Below are 21,403 nucleotides of genomic sequence, written 5' to 3' on the forward strand. Positions count from 1 at the left end.
GATTGCAAATGATGAGTCCTTTCTTGGTTAAAAACTCAACTTCTCCATATGCATGCTCATCCCTTGTCAACATTGCACTAAAGCAATTATGCATAGAATATGAAATACAGAAAGTGACACAAATAGATGTTGATCACCAAATAAACATAATGTGTATATATCATATTTAAAAAATACTAGACCCCTAGCAAGACAAAACTGAGAAATCTGTCACACTAGAAAGACAAAACTGAGGAAGAGACAGAGCTCTATACATTCACCAAATTTTTTTTGTGGAAATTTCTGGAAAAAGTTACACAGCTAATGAAAAAAATGTAAAGTTCAAATAAAATACAGGTATGAATATGATGATATTCCCCAATACTTCCCTAAATTCCTAGTATAATTATAAATCTTACCCACAAAACTTGAACAACAAAAGTGTATGAACGCTCTCAACAGATCAGAAAAAACCAAACTAGTACAGGTAACAAGGATCAAGGAACATTGAAAGGTTGTCCATCTCAAAATTCAATTGAGTAGCTTATTGTTATGGGTGCGGCTGGTAACAAGGCACTATCAACATTGAAACATTGTCTGTCTCAAAATTCAGTGGAGTAGTTTGTTGTTGTGGTTGTGGCTGGTGTGGGAGCCGAATATCAGGGGATACAAAGAGGTCGAATAAACATTAAGAAGATCAAGATATATATTATATTCGGCTCCATTTTGTACGAATCAGAAGTCGAGCATCCTAATTGGCCAAAGAACCAGTTGAGCGAGGAGCCGAGTGGAAATTGGTTTACAATAGAAAGAGCCGAGTAAACAATTACACGGTGGATTAAAGGTGGGCCAGACCCTGAGACCCAGAGGCGAGTATAAATAGAGGAACATCAGCCAAAGAGAGGTACGTAAGAACAAACCTAAGAAACTTAATTTACAAGCAACCAAGGGAGTATACACTGACTTATCCATCGGAGTGCTAATTTCGGCACCCCCGACTGGAGTGTTCATTCCTTTCCAAGTGATTAGCTGAGGATCAAGAGCGTCCTACAGGATCCATAGAGTATTTCCAAACCACATCTCCACAATTGGCGCCGTCTGTGGAAATACTCAAGTACATCCATGGCGGGCGTAAGAGAAGATCCTCCGATAGTCGCTGACGAAACCACACTGATAGATGACCTCACTCTAAGAAACATGCTGGGACCAAAGAATATCGCCGCATGACGTGCCTTGAACTTTGACTCAGCAGCTCAGACCTCACCCTCAGCTTCAATGCATGAGATAATACAGACGATTATGCATCAGGCAAAGCAGAATGAACAGCAGCTGGAGAACATGATGGCTGAGAATGAGCGCTCGCGCCAGGATTTGGCCTTGAAGGTGGAGAAATCCCAACATGCCGCATGCCAAAACCGAGATCGACCTCCGGGAAAGAAAGATGGTCATCAACGTCAACTTCAGAAATGCAATAATGATAGTGATTCGGAATCACCATCCCCGGAGCCCAGAAAGAAAGGGCGCCTTGATGTTTCCAGCTCATCCGAAGGAAGTCCATATGTACAGCATAGACGAAGAAGCGGTGATTCGGATGAAGATAAGCATAACCCATTCGTGCGATGAATTGCCAGGGTCGTGCTACCCAAAAAAAATTCAAGGCATCGTTGTTCACCCTCTACGACCGAAAATCTGACCCCACTGATCATATTCGTCATTACAAGCAAGCGATGACGCTCCATGTTGACGACGAAGCCCTCATGTGTCGAATATTTCCAAGCTGTCTGGGACCACTGGCCGTAAGGTGGTACTATAAACTGGAGCCGGCATTGATTAAGAGCTTCCACTAACTCCAAAAGTCTTTCAGGGCGAGATTCATCACCAATGAGGTCCAGCCAAAGCAAGCTGATTGTCTCTGGGCCATGCAAATTAAACCGGAAAAAACTCTTCGCGAATACTCGGCCTGCTATTGGGAGTACTTTAATCTGGTGGATGATGCTTGGAATGATTCCATGGTCATCACCACCTTTAAGATGGGATTGCATCCAGACAGCCCCCTCCGCAGTTCATTAACCAAGCGTCCCCCTAAAACCGTCTAGGCATTAATGAAGAAGGTCGAAGAGTACTGCAAAGTAGAGGATGATGCCCTTCGAGTCAAAGCTGGACGTAAAGCCATTGATTCGGCCGCATCGAGAATTGTTTAGCCGATTAGTGTCGTGTCGTCAAGAAGCCCCTAGCAGCGGAATCGACCTAAACGAGACAAAAGGCATGATTCACGCCTATCAAATGACCAATGTCCGCGTTGAGCTAGTGAGCAGTATCAAGTGGATAGCAAGCAGACAAGGCGTCTGGGCAAGAAATACACAGAGCTGACAGGGCCGATGAATAAGATTCTCTCAAAAATACAACACTTTCCATTCTTCAAGTGGCCGCCCAAGATGACGGGACCCCCCGATGCAAGAAGACAAGATAAACGATGCGAGTACCATAAAGACCATGGCCATGACATCGATAGCTCTACGGCCGAAGTCACCCCCTCTTGGTGTAATTCATATGATATACAGCTTTTCCGGCACCACCTGAGGTGCATACAATCTAGTTTCCATCCAGCACCCATAGCCCAATGACGCCAACAAAATGGCCACGCGACACTGGAAGGATTAGTTTTGATGACAGTGATTTGGCTGGAGTGACCAACCCCCACACTGATCCCCTCGCCATCGAGCTATGTGTAAACAGATTCACCATTGAGCATGTTCTCATTGGCCATGGCAACACTTCAGAGATAATGTATTACAAAACTTTTATCAAGCTTGGTTTTACCGATTTGGACCTATCTCCGGCTATTATCCGCTTTTCAGCTTCAATGCTAACCCGGAGTACCCTTTGGGCAAGATCACACTACCTGTGAGGGCCGAAACTAGATCAGTAGATGTAGAATTTCTGGTTGTTAAGCTCCCTTCGCCGTACAATCTGATTATGGGCATAACTTGGTTACATACGATGCAAGCCATGCCGAGCACCTACCATCAACTGTTCCGTTTTTCGACTGAATACGGAATTGAGCAAATTCGTGGCTCTCAGAAATCAGCGCAGGCATGCTATCTTCTAGCTACAAAGAGACCGAGGGAACTGGAAGTGCATTCAATTGAGGTACCGGATAGGGAGAGTCTTGAAGACATTGGGAGGGTCCCAAGTGAAAAAGCGACCAAAGCCCTGCATCGGGTCGAAATCAATGGAAATCCTGACAAGTTCTTCATGATCGGCACTTCCTTGGATAGCGTCGAACGGCAGGAATTGGTTGCCTTCTTACTTGGCAATATTGATGTGTTTGCATGGTCCCTATACGAGATGCCAGGAGTAGATCCATCAGTGGCCCAACATCGCTTAAACGTTGATCCAAAGTGTAAGCCAATCATTCAAAGAAGCCAGAGGTCCACCGCGGAGCATACATCGATCGTCGTTGAAGAGGTAGATAGGTTACTTGACGCCGAGGCGGTTTGCGAAGTAATTTATCCTACATGGTTATCCAATACTGTGGTCGTAAAGAAGAAGAATGGTTCTTGGTGCGTCCGTGTGGATTTTATAGACTTGAATAAAGCTTGCCCCAAGGACTGTTTTCCCTTGCCCAGAATCGACCAACTTGTTAATGCAATGGCACATCATCAACGCATGAGCTTCTTGGATGCCTATAGAGGCTATCATCAGATTGCCATGCATCCAGAGGATTAGGAAAAAACCGCATTCCTCACCCTAAGAGGAACCTATTGCTACAAGGTCGTGCCTTTTGGGTTGAAGAATGCGAGGGTAACTTATCAAAGACTAGTGACTTCCATGTTCAAGGAACAACTCGGCCGTACCATGGAAGTATACATCGACAATATGGTGGTCAAATCCAAGGAAAAGCACTCCTATCTAGCCGATTTGTCATAGACATTCGGCATTTTTCGAAAATATAAGATGAAGTTAAACGCTTCTAAGTGTGCATTCGGCATCAGCTTCGGCATCAGCTCTGGCAAATTCCTTGGCTACATCATGAACCACCGCGGAATCGAAGCCAATCCAAGGTAGATCACGACAATTCTGGAGTTTGGATCCCCTCGGTCAGTCAGAGAGGTTCAAAAGTTAATGGGGATGGCCGCCGCACTCAACAGATTTATCAGCCATTCCACTAATCGCTGTCGACAATTCTTTCACACTCTTCAGTAAGGCAGAGCATTTGACTGGACTCCCGAGTGCCAGGCCACTTTGGACGGCCTGAAATCTTACCTCCGATCAGCTCCACTCTTGGTAACTCCTGCAGCCGACGACCCACTCATTTTGTATCTCGCAGTATCCGACTAGGCAGTCGGCGCTGTATTGTTAAAGGAAGAACTAGGGGAGCAGCGACCAATGTACTATGTAAGCAAAGCTATGATCGACATCGAGACACGATACCTCCCATTAGAAAAGCTTATCATTGCTCTCGTCATGGCTGCAAGAAAACTGATGAACTACTTTCAAGGGCACACCATTGAGGTGCCAACGGAATATCCCCTCCGGTCCGCACTCCACAGCGCAGAAGCGTCTGGGCGCATCTCGAAATGGGCTCTTGAACTCAGCCAGTACTATATCCAATTTCTACCCAGAACTTCCATCAAAGGGCAAGTGCTTGCCGGCTTTGTTGCCGAGTTCACAGGATCCCTAGCCGACTTTAAGTCTGATCAAGTGCAAACTGAGCCCGACTGGAGAATGTATGTTGGCGATGTTTGGCAGATATATTGCGATGGGTCATCCAACCAGCGTGGCAATGAGGCTAGCGTAGTGATCATGACCCCTGAAGGGGTAATAATCGAACGGGCCGTCAAATTGGGATTCAACGCATCAAACAATGAGGCCGAATATGAAGCACTGTTAACCGGCCTTCGAAATGCACTTCACCTCGGTGTGAGGCGTCTGCTTGTTTTCTGTGACTCAAAGTTAGTAATTAACCAGTTGAAAGGGGAATATGCAGCCAAAAATGACCGCATGACAGCCTATATGAAAACAGCGAATTCTTTGCTCGCGAAACTTGATCACCACTAATTGAATCAAATAACCCTGGATCAGAACACGCATGCAGACGTCCTGGCTTGCCTAGCCTCTACTATCAACTCAAAAATTAAGCGCCTGAGCCGAGCATTTTCTCTTCAGAACCAATTCTGGTCAGCGTTATCAAACCAGGTCTGAGTTGGATGGACCCTATCGCCGCATTCCTATCTTCAGAATAGCTCCCGATGGATAAGAAAGAAGCACACAATCTCCGAAACAAAGCTCTCCGATACTATTTGGATTCGCAGGGGAAGCTCTATAAAAAATCTCTCTCCGGGCCATACTTAGAGTGTGTTCACCCAGACAAAGTCAAGGAACTTTTGTCTGAAATACATGAAGGCAGTTGTGGTGCCCATTCGGGTAGACGTTCTCTGGCTCACCACACTGTATCGCAAGGGTACTATTGGCCGACCATGCGAACCGACACCGAATGTTATGTCAAGAAATGTGGTCAACTCATCTGCCAGCCGAAGAGCTGAATTCCATCACCAGTTCTTGGCCGTTCGCTCAATGAGGGCTTGATATCATTGGATTATTTCATGAAATCGGTCGAAGTAGAGGCACTAACACATATTCAAGATTCCGACATCAAACATTTTGTATGGAAAAACATCATAACAAGGTTCGGCATACCATGAGCACTGGTTTTTGACAACGGTACCCAGTTTGACTGCGGCGTATATAGAGAACTATGCAACACTTATGGTATCTGACCCTACTTCTCCTCGTCAACTTACCCCCAAAGCAATGGTCAAGTGGAGGCCACCAACAAGGTCATTTTGGACGATATCAAGAAAAGGTTGGAGAAAGCTAAAGGCAGATGGGTCGAAGAGTTACTGAGCGTGCTGTGGGCTCACCGCATTACTCCGAGGTGATCCACTGGGGAGACGCCATTTGCTCTATGCTTCAGAACCCAGGCAATCATCCCCCTGGAGATCGGCCTTCCAACCTTGAAATCGAAGGTTTTTGACATGGGCCGAAATGACATGATGTTGGCCTTAGACTTGACTCTGATTGAAGAACGCCGAGACTGAGCCCTTGCATCCATGGCACGGTACCAGGAACAACTCGCCAAGTCGTATAATCAACGTGTTTAGTTACGCCGTTATACACCAGGAGAATTTGTCCTCAAGAAAGTGCTTCCCGCTGCTAGGAATCCGGCTGATGGAAAACTGGGTCCTAACTGGGACGGCCCCTCTCAAATTGACTCCGTTGCCGGGACGGGGGCATATCGGCTCAAAGACATGTCTGGAAGACACCTTCCACGTCCTTGGAATTCCACGCATTTGCGTAAGTTCTATCATTAAGCCAACTTGTGGAGGCATGATAACTTGTTTTGAATGTTCACCATGTACAAAATTCATTTTTACAATGCAAAGTTTCTTATTTCCTCGCTGTGAAATTCAGTTCATTAAGTTAAAAGCCTCCGAATTCGGAGCCCCATCCCTGCAAGACACATTTAGGCCAAATATGCCTCCAGATTCGGAGCGCCCTTCGTGGATATCACGATTGGCCAAGTTAAAAGCCTCCGAACTCGGAGCCCCATCTATGTAAGACACGTTTGGGCTGAATAAGAATCCGAATTTGGAGCGCCTTTCGTGGATATCATAATTAGCCAAGTTAAAAGCTTCCGAATTCGGAGCCCCAAACGTGCAAGACACGTTTGGGCTGAATATGCCTCCAGATTCGGTACGCCCTTCGTGGATATCACGATTGGCGAAGATAAAAGCCTTCGAATTCAGAGCCCCATCCGTGCAAGACACGTTTGGGCCAAATAAGCCTCCGGATTCGGAGCGCCCTTCGTAGATATCACAATTAGCCAAGTTAAAAGCCTTCGAATTCGGAGCCCCATCCGTGCAAGACATGTTTGGGCTGAATATGCCTCCGGATTCGGAGCGCCCTTCGTGGATATCACGATTGGCTAAGTTAAAAGCCTCTGAATTCAGAGCCCCATCCGTGCAAGACACATTTGGGCCGAATAAGCCTCTGGATTCAAAGCGCCCTTCATGGACATCACGATTGGCCAAGTTAAAAGCCTCCGAATTCGAAGCCCCATCTGTGCAAAAGATGTTTGGGCCGAATAAGCCTCCGGATTCGGAGCGCCCTTCGTGGATATCGCGATTGGCCAAGATAAAAGCCTCCGAATTCGGAGCCCCATCCATGCAAGACACGTTTCGGCTAAATAAGCCTTCGGATTCGCAGCGCCCTTTGTGGATATCACGATTGCCCAAGTTAAAAGCCTCCGAATTTGGAGCCCAAAACATGCAAGACACATTTGGGCTGAATAAGCCTCCGGATTTGGAGCGCCCTTCGTGGATATCATGATTGGCCAATTAAAAGCCTCCGAATTTGGAGCCCCAAACGTGTCATCGCAAAATTCACGATTGGGCCGAACAAGCCTCCAAATTCGGAATGCCCGTCGTGCCAACCATGCTTTCCACAAAGAGCATTCGAATTCGGAGCCCTCTTCATCAATATTATGATTGACGCGCATAAACGAAGTTGGCATAAAATGGAAGATAATCATAGCTGAATTTATAAACATAGACTGAAATAACACGCAAGCATTTAAAATAATATGTTTCATTAAAAATTGATCGTGAATACATGATTCGCATCCAATATGCGTTAAAATGTTACAATATGTTTTATTCGGCACCACCTTCGTCGTCGCTCTTTTCAACTTTGAAACCCGCGAAAAGAAAATTGTGACCCTGATATAGTGGCGATGCCGAATCAATGCCCGCTACCCGGAGAGCCTCTGCGACCTGCAGAGCATTGATCCACCCGTGTTTAAATCCACAATTCTCGCATCGGCAGACCTCCTCAGCGAGTTTCTCCTTAGTCTTATCATCCCAATTTTTCAGCCGTCGTGGAAACCTTTTTCATAGGCCTTAGTCTTGGCAGCCCCTATCGCGAACATGCTAGCCGTTTCTCGATTGGCAATCCCATGACTTAAAAGCCGTTGGGTAACCCGTTCCTCCACAATCAGATTAGCCTGCCTTGCCAACAGATTCTCGACAGTTTTGGCCTTCCTCAGTTCACGCTCGACTTTCTCCACGCGGGCCTCTAAGTTTTGAATACGTTCATCTTTCAGCTCTATCTCCCATCGCGTGGCACGTAGACGCATGCCGATTTTGTAGGTGGTGTATAGCCCTTTCATCGCTCCATGAACGCCTTCCCGAAACACTTCAAAATCTGGTTGACCGCCATCAACTGCTAAACTTCTAACAAAAAAATCTGTCGCGCAAACTCAACTGCTATATTTGGGTCATGGATGATGGAATTTGCCTCCGTCATTGGTTTGTTCCCAACAAACACCGAAAAACTCAATGGAAGCGGTGTCGCATTGGTTTCACCTCTCGAACGAGGGGAGCTACCTTGTTGCTGATTTTCCCTTCGGGAGGACCTACTTCGGTGACATGGGGATTGGAGTTTCTCACGCTCCCTCGACGTCCTACTCACCGCGCGCACAGGCTCACCACCCCGATTCATCTCTACATCCAGTTCTGCGAGTGTCCTACCTTCCCCCCTACTATTGAAGAATAGTCTTCTAGAGATCCACAGTCGTCCACACTTCTTTTTTCTTCTCCTAATTTGTTGGATTATAATGCAACAATGGCATCCTTATGCACGTAGCCCCCGCCCCACATATTGATTACGAGGGCCGTGCTCTCGAGGTGATCTCATCAATGCTCACATTCCATAAGTCACCGATATTCGGCGCACCAGTTCATTCCTTAGCTGGGGCAAGGGCAGATTCGTAAATCTAAGCAGCTAAGGATTCGGTAATTTAATCGGCCAAATATCAAGGCCTTGAGCTGATTGAATCATGTGCCCCAGCCATTCCATGAGCCACTGATATTCGGCGTACCAGTTCATTCCTTAGCTGGGGTAAGAGCAAATTCGTAAATCTAAGCGGCTAAGGATTCGGTAATTTAATCGGCCAAATGTCAAGGCCTTGAGCCGATTGAATCATGTGCCCTAGCCATTCCATGAGCCACCAATATTCGGCGTACCAGTTCATTCCTTAGCTGGGGCAGGGACAGATTCGTAAATCTAAGTGGCTAAGGATTCAATAACTTACTCGGCCAAATATCAAGGCCTCAAGCCGATTGAATCATGTGCCCTAGCCATTCCATGAGCCATCGATATTCAGCATACCAGTTCATTCCTTAGCTGGGGCAAGGGCGAATTCGTAAATCTAAGCGGCTAAGGATTCGGTAATTTCATCGGTCAAATATCAAGGCCTTAAGCCGATTGAATCATGTGCCCCAGCCATTCCATGAGCCATCGACATTCGACGTACCAGCTCATTTCTTAGTTGGGGCAAGGGCAGATTCGTAAATCTAAGCGGCTAAGGATTCAGTAATTTACTCGGCCAAATATCAAGGCCTTGAGCCGATTGAATCATGTGCCCCAGACATTCCATGAGCCACCAATATTTGGCGTACCAGTTCATTCCTTAGCTGGGGCAGGGACGGATTCGTAAATCTAAGTGGCTAAGGATTCGGTAATTTAATCGGCCAAATATCAAGGCCTTGAGCCGATATTCAGTGTTTCAGTTTAACTGGGGCATGTTCATGAATTCATTCGGCTAAATTGAAAGATGGCTAAATTGCTAAATTGCCAAGATACACTGTTATCTAATCGGCAGCTATTCAGTGGGATGTTTAATTTACTCATCTCATGATCCTACATCCTATCGGATCGATAGCTAGCACGCACAGTAGACAGTAGTCATTTTATCCAAAGTAGTGAATAGCAAAAATCTTCATTAATAACAAAAATTAAGAACATATAATAATGAAAAGCAAAGGAAATTTTCATTGTTAAATTGAGTAACAGATAGTAGCCATTTTATACATGAAAATTACCTTAAACTAACAGAAATCTACTAAACAAAAAGTTACAACCATGCATGGAAGATTCCTAACAAAAATCAAAATGTCACTGTAGTCAATCTTTAGGGTCAGACTCCAGTGACTCAACGTCCACCTGCTCGAATGGAATCGGCTGGGCCAATGTCACATTCGCGGCAGCAAGGGCTTTGAGCCAGTCGTGTTTGAAGCCCCGATTCTCAAACTTGGAGACTTCCTCTACATAGTTCTCCAAGGCAGCGTCATTCCCAACATGGAACGCTTTGGAAATCTCAAAGTCAGCTTTTTCCTTCCCCTTCTTTGATTCTTCCAAGTCGGCTTCCATCTTGGCAATCACCTCCTTGGCTAACTTGAGCGCATCCTCGATCATATTTGCCCTCTCCTCGGCGGCCAATCTGAGCTGGTCAGAACTCCTCTCCTTTTCTGCCTCGGCATCGGCCCTTACACTTTCCTCCGCCGCTCTCGTTGCCTCGTGCTCGGCTCTTTGAGCGGCCTCCGCGGCCTTGCCCTTCTCACTTTCAATTTTCATTTTCAGAAAGCCAATCTGTTCAATAGCATCGTGTTGATGGCGACCTATCTCAGATATCCTTCCCGCCGTCTACAAAACAGAGAATTAGAATAAAAATAAAAATACATATATATAATAATAAATAAATAAAAATATAGGCGGAAAACGGAAGACAATGATCAAGTCATGTTCTAGTATGGCCGATTGAGCGCCTAATGCTATTGCTAGCAAGTCTGGTTCCGTCCAAAAAGTTTCCCTGTCAGTCGGCAAGGAAATTGACGAAGCCATACTCAAGGCCACGGCAGGATCTTTAAAAGCCAATGCATCAAAGGAAATCGGCACATTTTTTATCCTTGGTTGAACCACAAATGCCACAATCGAGTCTGACTCCTCTATGCGTGGTCGTTCGTCCACAACCAAGTCTGACTCCTTTATACACAGCCGTTTGTTGGTAGGGATTTCCTCATAGCCGACTTCGCTTTCGGCGGGACGTTTCTCCCCCCTCTGATCATTCCTTTGACTCAACCGTTCGACTGGCTGCTCCGTCTCGGCCGTCTCAATTTGAGCCATTTCTTCCGCAATAACAGGCAGAGAAGAATCAATCGTGGCAGTAGGTTCAGAATGGATGGTCTCGGCCCTCCTCCGGGCTGCGATCCGTTCAGCATTTTTCCTCCTCTCCAGTTGCATAAACGATTCCCCCACCATGTTCTCAGGATACAAGCCGGGAAGATCTCCTAAATCAGTAAAAATGTCTTCAAAAGAGACGTCCCCTCGACCTGAAGTGGATGGAAGGTTGGATGGATTAAGGCCGGCTTCTTCAAATGCCAAGTTTAGAGCCTCATCAACCTCTTCAGCTTCCAAAGCGAACTAACTCGGTTGCTCGGTGACTTCCTCGGCCACTGGCTTTTCGACTTGCTCCGAATCAGAAGCTTCCAAACCAATCTGCCTAAGGCTCTTGAAGCGAGGAAAGATAAGGGCAATGACTTGCTGCTCGCCCTGCAGAATTAGAATGTTGTCTGCGGTTGAAAATGTTGTATAAGTTGGCTCGTACTGCAGAAGTATATGGGATGCCCTCCCTTGCTTCAGGAGGTTTGGACGGCCGAAAAACTGGAGTGCGGTTTTGATTTCCGCAAGCACAGCGTTGTCGGCCGAAACCAGAGTTTTCTTCAAATCATTTCATGCACAAATAAAACCATAAGGACACGAAAAGAAAGCCGAATAAATATAGGGTAGATAAACGCAAGGAGATATACAGCCCCCTGGTTCGCCTCTCCGTCTAGGTACAGGATCTAGGCGATCTTCGCCTTTGCCGAACTCCCAGTTACCTCGTACAACAACCATGACATCATCAACTCGCTTGCTAGAGCTGGTAAGCATAGTCACCAAGTGATGGTCAGTGTCCTTGGCCCTGAGGAAATAGCGCTCATGTCGGCCAGAAGATTTGGCCAAGGCATAACAATGCCGAACAGCAGGTATGCCAAGATTGATATTAAGACGTCGGTTCAACTTTATAATCCCCATTATGATTCCAAAAAAATTTACATTAGGTTGGGAAGGGATTAGACCCCAATGGCGAAGAACGGCCCTAAGAAATGGGTGAAGGGGGAAACGGACTCCGCCCTCAGTAATTCATAAGAGAGGGAAGATGATTATGCTTTTATCAGCACTCTCCATATCAAGGGTGCTGTCAGTCATGAGTGATAGATGGACATCGTCGGGTGTAGACGCGCCCGTGGGCCTCATGCTACAGTTCGGACTCAAATAATCACGGTCCTGAATCTAGTCTCACAAAGTGCAATGCAAGACTGATAAATCACCAAAGAGTCCAAATCTGACAAATCGTTTTGAAAACAAATTTTTAGAAAGAAGTGCCAAACATGAACTGCTTTGCTAGATACAGAGTCGCCACCTAAATATTTTATTTTGGGGGGGATTTAGGAAACCCTGACTCGTTGCCTAAGGCCACGTGTTTGTCATCACCAAAGTTGCCTCGGCTCGAGAACTTGGGTACGATTGGGGAAGCTCAGCTATGAGCACTCCCGCTCGCCCGATCAAAGATCGGCCACTACTAAACATGATATCTCGTTTTTGAAAACACATGCGTTCTTATTCCGATTAATTAGCTAGAATTACTATGTGATGCGCACAACAAAACAAGTATAGACTAGATCGCCTAATTTGGAACAAAGCATTGCATATCTATTTGTTCGGAAAAATGGTTTGAGTTTTGCTACTCACAAGTAGGCTAAAATACGGATTTCAATGAATTGTCCCAATTCAAGCAATCCAACCTTCACCCACAGGCATTCAGACAGTTACATCACATACGCAAATAGCCTCATGGTAAGCATATTGTCATGGCAACACTCACACATATGCAAGGATGTTAAAGCGTAAATGCTTACCTAGTACTCCAAGCCAAAACAGAAACTAGTTAGTAATCAAATGTATGATCCTAGTTCATGTTAAGATGGCTAATGCAACACATGCAAAATGCAACTAGAAATAAGCTTGGCTATTCTAAGATGTCATGTGAAATGCAACTTGATACATGTATTCAAATTGGAATTGAAATACAATGCAGTTAGAATGATGCGCCGAGCCCGGTACGTGCAATACGAATGAATGTATGCAAACATGCTATCATAAGTATGCTAATTGAAATGTGCCCTAAGACTAACCATTGAAAGCAAGTAAGTAAAAGGGAGAAAGACGTGGGGTTGGAAGACATGCATCACACACATGCACGCTTATTACAAATTTGCCCTCTCGATGGAGGGACCGAAAGAATAATACAAATTTAATTAACTAACAAGCTAATTAAATAATTACAAAACCGCTTAACTAATTAAAAATTGATTAAGCTAAGAAATCAGTGAAGAGGCCTCGGGAAGAGGGATGAATGCATGTGTTCTCGGCTTTGCTCAGAAATCCGTCGCCATGCACAAGCTGCCTCTGTTTACCCTGCTTTGCTCCTCTGAAAATTGTGCAAGTCTCAATGATGCTCCAGAATCACTTACTGATCACTGTGGAAGGTCACCGACCAAGAGGAAACAACACCAGCCAAGGGAAACTAGTCATCGACCATTGGTATGGCTCTCGGCCAAAGATATTTAATCGGCCGGCACTGAGAATGGTCGGTCGACCATATTTTCCTGCAGAATCCTGTTTTAACAGCAGCAGAGGGCAAACAAGGCATGGCAATACATTTTAAAGCAAATGTTTGCACCACCACACTCCTTATCATATTCATGACTCAAAGGAGGATGGCCCTCGACCCTCGGGCCGCCAATCACACATTCCGATGCATGATGGCCCAAGAAATCGAGTTGTGCATTTTGGTGTCAAATGAAATGCAAACCAAAACAAACAATAGGCCCAACCTCTATCACAATCAATTCAAGAGGCAAGGCATGTATGCAAAATGCAACCTAAGCATGCAAGCTAAGTATGCAATATGAGCGTGCAAGCAAGTAATGAGCACTAGTCACACAACCTAAGCAAACAAGCATGCTAGACATGTAACAATAATGCTAATGACCAACATGCAACAACATGTGAAGGGGACTTAGCATAGGAAACATGTAAAGAAACTTAACACAAGATGCATGCCAAATGTAACACCACTTGAACATGCAACAACGTGCCAATAGACCGAGTATGTGACAACATGCAAGGCAAATGTACACACAAGCATTCATGCACACATGGTCCAAGACTTAAGCATAGAAAGGGGACTTTTAAGCACACTTAAAAGGGGAAAAACATGGACAAAAGGCAAGCATGATAAACTCTGAAAATCATGTTGAGGATGGTGCAGAACCAACTAAACAAAACAATCAAAGCATGCAAGCAAGGTTCAAGGCTCAAAGCTATCAAAGGGGCTTAAACCATGGCTATGCAAGGCGAGTCCCAAAGGGTCGAGGGCACTCAAAACAGTCCCAATGTAGGTCGAGACAAAGCCCAAAACACACTTAGATGGCATCTAAATGGCCTACACATGGAAGCATACATAATGGTCCAAACATGGAGCATATGACACAAACCTTTTGAAGCATCAAAGGAGCCATAAATGCAACTATACAAGCATGCTATATGGACTGAAATGGCATAACTAATGGTGCCAGACCACTGAAATGATGCAAGTAGAGCATGCTAGAGGATCCAACACCCAAGGCCTACAGAGGGGGATTGCATGGTAGCTATACAAAGCAAGTCATGGATGACCCAAATGACCAAAATCAGACCTCAAGCACATCAAAACATGCATAAAAGCTTCATGAAGCTAAGCCAAAATCATGCTAAAAACAAGGCTCAAAGCACAAAGCATGTTAAGGCAATTTCATGCCATTACAAGACAAGTATGCAAAGCATGCATAGTGTGTCTAAACCAACTTAAAACAATGCTATATCATGGAAAAATAACCACAAATACTAGCTAGGACATGGCCAACATGAATTTAAACAAGGAGCTCACACATGAGGCAAAAATGACAAGTTTTGAAGACAACAAGGAGAGGGGATGGCCCTCTCCTTCTTAGGAGGCCAATATAAGGTGGTCCCGGAGCTCACAAAAAGTGCACAAAAATGAGGCCAAACAAGGCCTAAGAGGGGTCAAACAACCCCAAACACCAAAGTGACCTTAAACAACTATTTTAAGCACTCAAAATCAGAACTTTTACTAGTTATACACTAAGCTTAAAAACAAATGCAAGGATGGCTAAAAGCCTATACAAAAATGGGGAATAAAGGGGTAAAGTTCTTTCCCTTGAAGACCTTCTTCAAGAAGACCACTCCAGCACCTTCTTTAGGTCAAAACCAGCTCAAAAACTCCAAGAGCAACCCTTTGGCACCTCAGTAACCAAGGTATGGTGTAACACTAGGTGTCTTAGTGCAAAACTGAGGACAAAATAACCTTATACACACACAAAGGCAAAATGGAGGGAGATATAGAGATAGATAGATACACTAACCCTAACCCTAATCTCAGAGCCCTTTGGAACTTCTTGGAACCCTTGAGGAGGGAGGAGAAGCCCTTCTCTTATAGACTTCCAACTCTTGCAAAGCTTACAAAACAAGCTAAGTAAGAGGGAACTCCCTCCATACACGTGTAGGGAGGGGGTGTAAAGTGGGTGCCAGCTATCACAACTGGCATAAAATATCTTCCAAAAGCAGATGAACAGTGCTCGGCCAGCCAAAAATGACAAATTGACCGAAACAATGGTCGGTCGACCAGAAAGAGTGCCGACCGGCCAAACATTTGGCCGATGGAAACAAAACATGGCCGGTGGCCTCAATCCATGGCCGGTGAGGTGTGGGGATGGCCAACAAGCCATTTCTCACCCTCAGAAGCAAAAACACAAGTGTTTGGTGCAAAACCAAATACAAAACAGGCAAGTCGAGAGATCCTAAGGTAGGGCGCGTAGTCGAGACCTTTAGGAACTCAAAATGAACACAAACGTGGATGATCACCGAGTGTTCAAACAGTAACATCCAAGTCTTGATGACGGTCAAAAATGGGGTGTCTACAGTTGCCCCTCTTTGGCAGAACTCAAAAGTCATAACAATGACGGGAGTGAATGTCAAAGCCCAAATACGACCCATTTTTGACAAGACCGAAGACTTAGAAAAAGCATACAAGCTACAGACAAAGATATGCTCCCGAAGGCAGGGGCAAAATGCAAAAACAATGCACAAAGCCGAGAATAACTTATGATCATGCAAAGAAAGCTGTAATGAAGCATATACATACAATAAATGCAATAGTTTAAGCAATCAAACACAAATCTAACTACATTACAATGTAGAAAAGATGTAAGAGAATTATGTAATTCTCGCTACGTCTCACATGGAGAATACAATACCTGTGCGGTTCGTCTGGTCGTGCCAGCTTCAAATGAACCGTACATACAATATCGTGCCTGAAAAGGAAAGAAACTTAACAGGTACAATATCATTAGCAACATGCATAACAATGCAATCTAAAACTGCGTGACAGCGCAAGTGAAGGGGTGCATGACAATGCAACCTATGCGTGGCGCATAACAATGCGGAATGTATGCATGATAATGCAATATTTACAAAACTACGTATAAACAATGCAAATGATATGCAATGCATTCGAGATGATCAAACCATGAACAGTACAAAACCACACAAATATCATAAAGATGATGGAGATGCAAAATCCGTCTACCATAGAAAAGGTGCCGACACCCTCAAACCACAATCCCATCAGTGGAATAGGTGCGTACACATGCAGAACTATCTGTGTGTAGACAAAACACAAGACACAAGTAATTGGGTGGGACGATGTAAGTGAGGCATGCTCTGCTCAGGAAAGATTGTGATCCTAAATGCTGGATGCAACAAACTACACTACAATGTAATGAATGCAGTGGACAAGGCGCGTGGCCAAACCGTATCTTGCCTAGGAAAGGTATGGACACATACAAACCGCGTCTAACATAGAAATGGTGCCGTCACCCATAACACTAGGTGCGTACACATAATATCATTACCGTGCTTCAATGTGAAAAGTATGAGCATATACCAGACCAAGCTCAACTTGGAAAGGCGCAAACGATAAATGGAGGATGCAGCAAATGCATGCAATGCTTTCTATGTACAATGCAATGTAATCACTAAACATGCACTAGATGGATGCAATGCAGGTGGAAACGAAGCATGCGTGTCAATGCAAGTGAAGAATGCATGACAATGCAGGTGGAATAATGCAGTAAATGCATGCAAACTACAATGCAATATATTCTATATGCAATGGATGGAATAGATAAGGCATGCGGCCAAACCGTATCTTGCCTAGGAAAGGCATGGACACACACAAGCCGCGTCTAACACAGAAACGGTGTCGTCACCCACAACACTAGGTGCGTACACATAATATCAAAACTGTGCTTCAACGTGAAAAGTATGGGCATATACAAGACCAAGCTCAACATGGAAAGGCGCAAGCCATAGAAGGATGTGATGCAGTAAATGCATGCAATGCTTTATTTACAATGCGATATATACAATATGCAATATTTACAATGAATGCATGTAAACTATGTACAATGCAATATTTACAGTGAATGCATGTAAACTATGTACAATGCAATATTTACAGTGAATGCTAATGAAACACGCATAACAATGCATGTTTGTTTTTTCTGTTTTTTGTGTTTTTTGTTTTTTGAAATGCATGATAATGCGAATGAAAAAAAAATGCATGACAATGCGAATGAAACGTGCATGATAATGCATGTTTGTTTTTTTCTATTTTTTGTTTTTTTTTTTTTGAAATGCATGACAATGCGAACGAAACGTGCATGATAATACAAATGAACTGCGCATGACAATGCGAGATAAGGAAGATGCATAACAATGCATGTAAGGTGCGTATGACAATGCGTGACAAGGATCATGCATGACAATGCATGTGGGGTGCGCATGACGATGCGACCTTAAGAAGGTGCATAACAATGCAAGTATGGCGTGCGCAACAACGCACAAGGTGTGTGCATAACAATGCGAGTGAAATGACGTATAACCAACGCGCGCTTACGACAAAACGTTGTCATGTAACGCATGCAAAGCAATTTCTGAGCCTCTCAATAGACAAAAGGATACGAAAAGGATACACCTTGCACGTATTCAAGGATGGCACACAGAAGACACGGTCTGAGCTCAAAACGGAGACTGGTTAAGCTTCGAAAATGCACTCTCTTGTACTGTGTTGAGCAAAGAAGGTCTCAAACCACATAAATGACCCAAATAAGGGTGTAGGAGGTTCACCAGCCACTGAGGAAGACCACCGGCCATCCACCGGCCGAAAAACAAGGTCACCGGCCAACAATTTGGTCGACCGGCCAACAATGTGGCCGACCGGCCAAAAATGCCTGTATCGGGGTAGTTTTGTCCTTTCGGCCATGGGTCTTTAAATATAGGGCTTAAACCCTATTCTTTTCACTTGCCTCTTAGTCGAAAATCTCTCCCCCTTCTCTCTAGGTTATTTTCCTCCTTCCGATCCCCGTCTTTCCTTGGTTTTTGGGCCCATTTCATCGTTCAATTCGCGAACTCCTTCGCGTTTCGAACATTTTGAACCAAACAAATCTCAAATTCGGTGTCTCTTTCTCGATTTCCACCACTCGGGGTTTGTTTCCCTCAAGTTTACCTTGATTCTCGTGCTTTTTTCGCACTCTGAGCTTTCCGTCCATTTTTCACCCTCTCGGGGTTGACTTTTCACATTCTCACCCAGTTTGCACACTTCCGGCCATTTTCACACCATTCTTGGCATGGCGGATGATATTCCACAAGGCGGGACTCCTCCGGAGCAGGATATGGACCCCGAGGCCGACCATTCGACCATTTGACCCGGCGACCTACAGGCCGGCGATACACATTCTTCCTCCTGACAGCCTTCACCACTTCTGGAGCCATGCACAAGGCGCGCTACGGGAGCTTCTGCTGCACGAGCCAGAGTCACATCTGTCCTATGGCGCTTCAGAGGTACACTCTTCCCTATTTCATTTTCTGCAAAATAGAATACATAACTGCAATAGTTGATTCTATTCTTTAAATGTTTGGCCCGGATGCACCGATACATCGTGTGCTGTAGTTCAGTGCGAGCACACCCGCACCTGATATCTGTTTGAATCTGAACACGTGCACACACGCTGTATTTTCACTGAACCACTCAAACATATTGGTACATCACATGCTATAGTTCACTGCGAGGACACCTGCACCCGATATCTGTCTAAATCTTAACACGCGCACACACGCTGTATTTTCAATGAACCACACAAACACACTGATACATCACATGCTATAGTTCATTGTGAGCACACCTGCACCCGATACCTGTTTGAATCTGAACATGTGTACACACGCCGTATTTTCATCAATTATGAGTCCTTTCAGCGCTGTAATTGTAACACTGCTTCGCAAATGTTTTTTTTGACCACAAGGGGATTCCCATGCGTTCCGGGGGTATGGGAATGTTGCTGCCAAGGCTTGGTACATAGAGCTGCCTGATGCGGTTCGCCACATCGTCAACCAGGCCAACTTCGACACTTTTTGCAGGGGACTCTCGCGCCTTACGGCGAGCAGGCCTCTTCTTGCTGCCTTGGTGGAGAGGTGGTAGGACACCACCGACTCCTTCCACTTTTCGGCGACGGGAGACATGACGATGACTCCTTTCGACTTCTCAATGCTTACCGGCATCGGGGTAGGGGGTGATCCGATCCCCTTCGATATAGATATGGATGAATGGGAGGCCGCTTAGATGTACCTACTTGGTGTTCAGCCGCCTCTTGCCTGCCCGGGATTTGTGAGGTACTCGTGGTTCGAGGACCACTTCAGGATTCAGCCTTCCTTGGCTCTGGAGGCACCGATGGCTCAGGAGGAGGTGGAGCAGTATGCACGCGGCTTTCTCATGTTCCTGTTGGGGACTACTCTTTTCACCGACCAAGCGAACACTGTGCCCTTTTGTCTGTTGAGTGCACTGGTTGACGTGACCAGGATCCGTCTTTGCGACTGGGGTGGTGCTGGCTTGGCCACCCTCTATGGCTATATGAGTTCATCCTCTCGCCTCAGCGGACAGCTGCTCGGTGGCTACTGGCGGGCTTGGGAGGTACGTCTTCTTCTTCTGTTTTACATTTTTGCTTTACATTCTCTGTACTCTGTATACTGTACACACTACGATCTTTGCCACACTGGTCATATACTGCACCCAGCTTTACACACTGCATACATTGCACAAGACACTTCATATACTGCACAATCTGCTGCCAACTGACTATGGACTGTACACACTACAAACATGCAATCTGCTTTACACTGCACACATTGCACAATACACCTCACATACTGCACAATCTGCTGCCAACTGACTATACACTGCGCACACTGCAAACATGCGATCTGCTTTACTTACTGACTGTATACTGCACACAATGTACACTCTGCACAATACACAGTTCTGCGATTTCTACTTTATTCTGTGTTCTGCTTTTATCTGATAAGCATACTTGTATTTTCTCTGTTACACTCCTGTAGTTGTGGGTCTACGCCTACTTTTCGAGGTTTGCCCCAGTACCAGAGGAGGAGATGCCTCCCATGATCCCATTCTCCCACCGCTTTGACATGAGGTGCGAGCGGAGACCACGGGAGTCTTTCATATTCTTCCGTCGCTATTTCGATACCATCATCACGGTAGAGGTATGCCAAACATTACAATTCATTTAAGCTTCGTTTTGCATTGCATTTTCGATTGTAGTAGATAACAAACTGTATTTTGTTTGCAGATCACCTGGCAGCCGTGGGCCTCATTGCCCATTGCAGTACGGGAGCGGTATGAGGGCGCTCAGGAGACCTCTCGGTTCAGGATTTTTCTAGAGGGCCCGGTCTATCGGGCCTGGTACTTGGGCGAGCGCTTCTTGCGGCAGACCTTGGGTGTACCCAAGCAGACAGTTCCGGAGCTGCCTCCTACGACCATAAGGCAGACAGAGAGATACACCCCACGGGAGATGGCCACTTATACGATCGGTTGGGACTCGGGGGGCTTTAGAGGCGAGGGCAACTATGCAGAGTATGTCCAGACCTATATCATGAGGCCTCTGGGTAGTGCTCACCGAGCTGAGAGGGAGAGGCCTGCGGCACCAGTGGCTGGAGCAGGAGCAGGAGCAAGAGTAGGAGCACCGAGGATGGCTCGGGCCAGTGGTAGGAGTGGGCCTCGGAGAGGGTAGAGAGCTGGATGGCCAGCGTTGCCTACAATGATGACATGCAGAGGGCAGGGTGGGGAGACTTATCAAATCCCCATCGCTTCCCCTCCGACTGATCATGAGTTAGTCGGGTTCTACGACTTGCCCCCGGTATGTACTACTACTTTTTGTATTCTGTACCGTCATTTCATTTCATTCCGTTTGATATTCCGTAGAATACTGATGCTTCTAACACTCTTGCA

At 45.5% G+C, this 21,403-nt stretch overlaps 2 protein-coding genes across 2 annotated transcripts; both read left to right on the forward strand.

The window, feature by feature from the left end:
• Positions 1-2,599: 2,599 nt before the first annotated feature.
• On the forward strand, positions 2,600-4,047 carry LOC145813123 (uncharacterized). The gene is made up of 3 exons (XM_082908395.1): positions 2,600-2,766; positions 2,838-3,542; positions 3,975-4,047. Exons 1-3 carry the CDS (start codon positions 2,600-2,602, stop codon positions 4,045-4,047), a joined length of 945 nt encoding a protein of 314 aa, XP_082764521.1.
• A 321-nt stretch (positions 4,048-4,368) lies between these two features.
• LOC145813124 (uncharacterized) lies at positions 4,369-5,040 on the forward strand. The gene has a single exon (XM_082908396.1). It carries the CDS (start codon positions 4,369-4,371, stop codon positions 5,038-5,040), a length of 672 nt encoding a protein of 223 aa, XP_082764522.1.
• Positions 5,041-21,403: the final 16,363 nt, after the last annotated feature.

Source organism: Camellia sinensis, chromosome 15 (assembly GCF_055761805.1).
Source record: "Camellia sinensis isolate YWXY chromosome 15, ASM5576180v1, whole genome shotgun sequence".
NCBI classification, from domain to species: domain Eukaryota; kingdom Viridiplantae; phylum Streptophyta; class Magnoliopsida; order Ericales; family Theaceae; genus Camellia; species Camellia sinensis.

Coding starts and splice junctions, on each gene's coding strand:
- LOC145813123 (XM_082908395.1), top strand. CDS start 2,600: ATGACGCCAACAAAATGGCCACGCGACACTGGAAGGATTAGTTTTGAT. Junction 2,767..2,837: donor GGCAACACTTCAGAGATAAT/GTATTACAAAAC, acceptor TCCGCTTTTCAG/CTTCAATGCTAACCCGGAGT. Junction 3,543..3,974: donor AAGAAGAAGAATGGTTCTTG/GTGCGTCCGTGT, acceptor ATTCGGCATCAG/CTTCGGCATCAGCTCTGGCA.
- LOC145813124 (XM_082908396.1), top strand. CDS start 4,369: ATGTACTATGTAAGCAAAGCTATGATCGACATCGAGACACGATACCTC.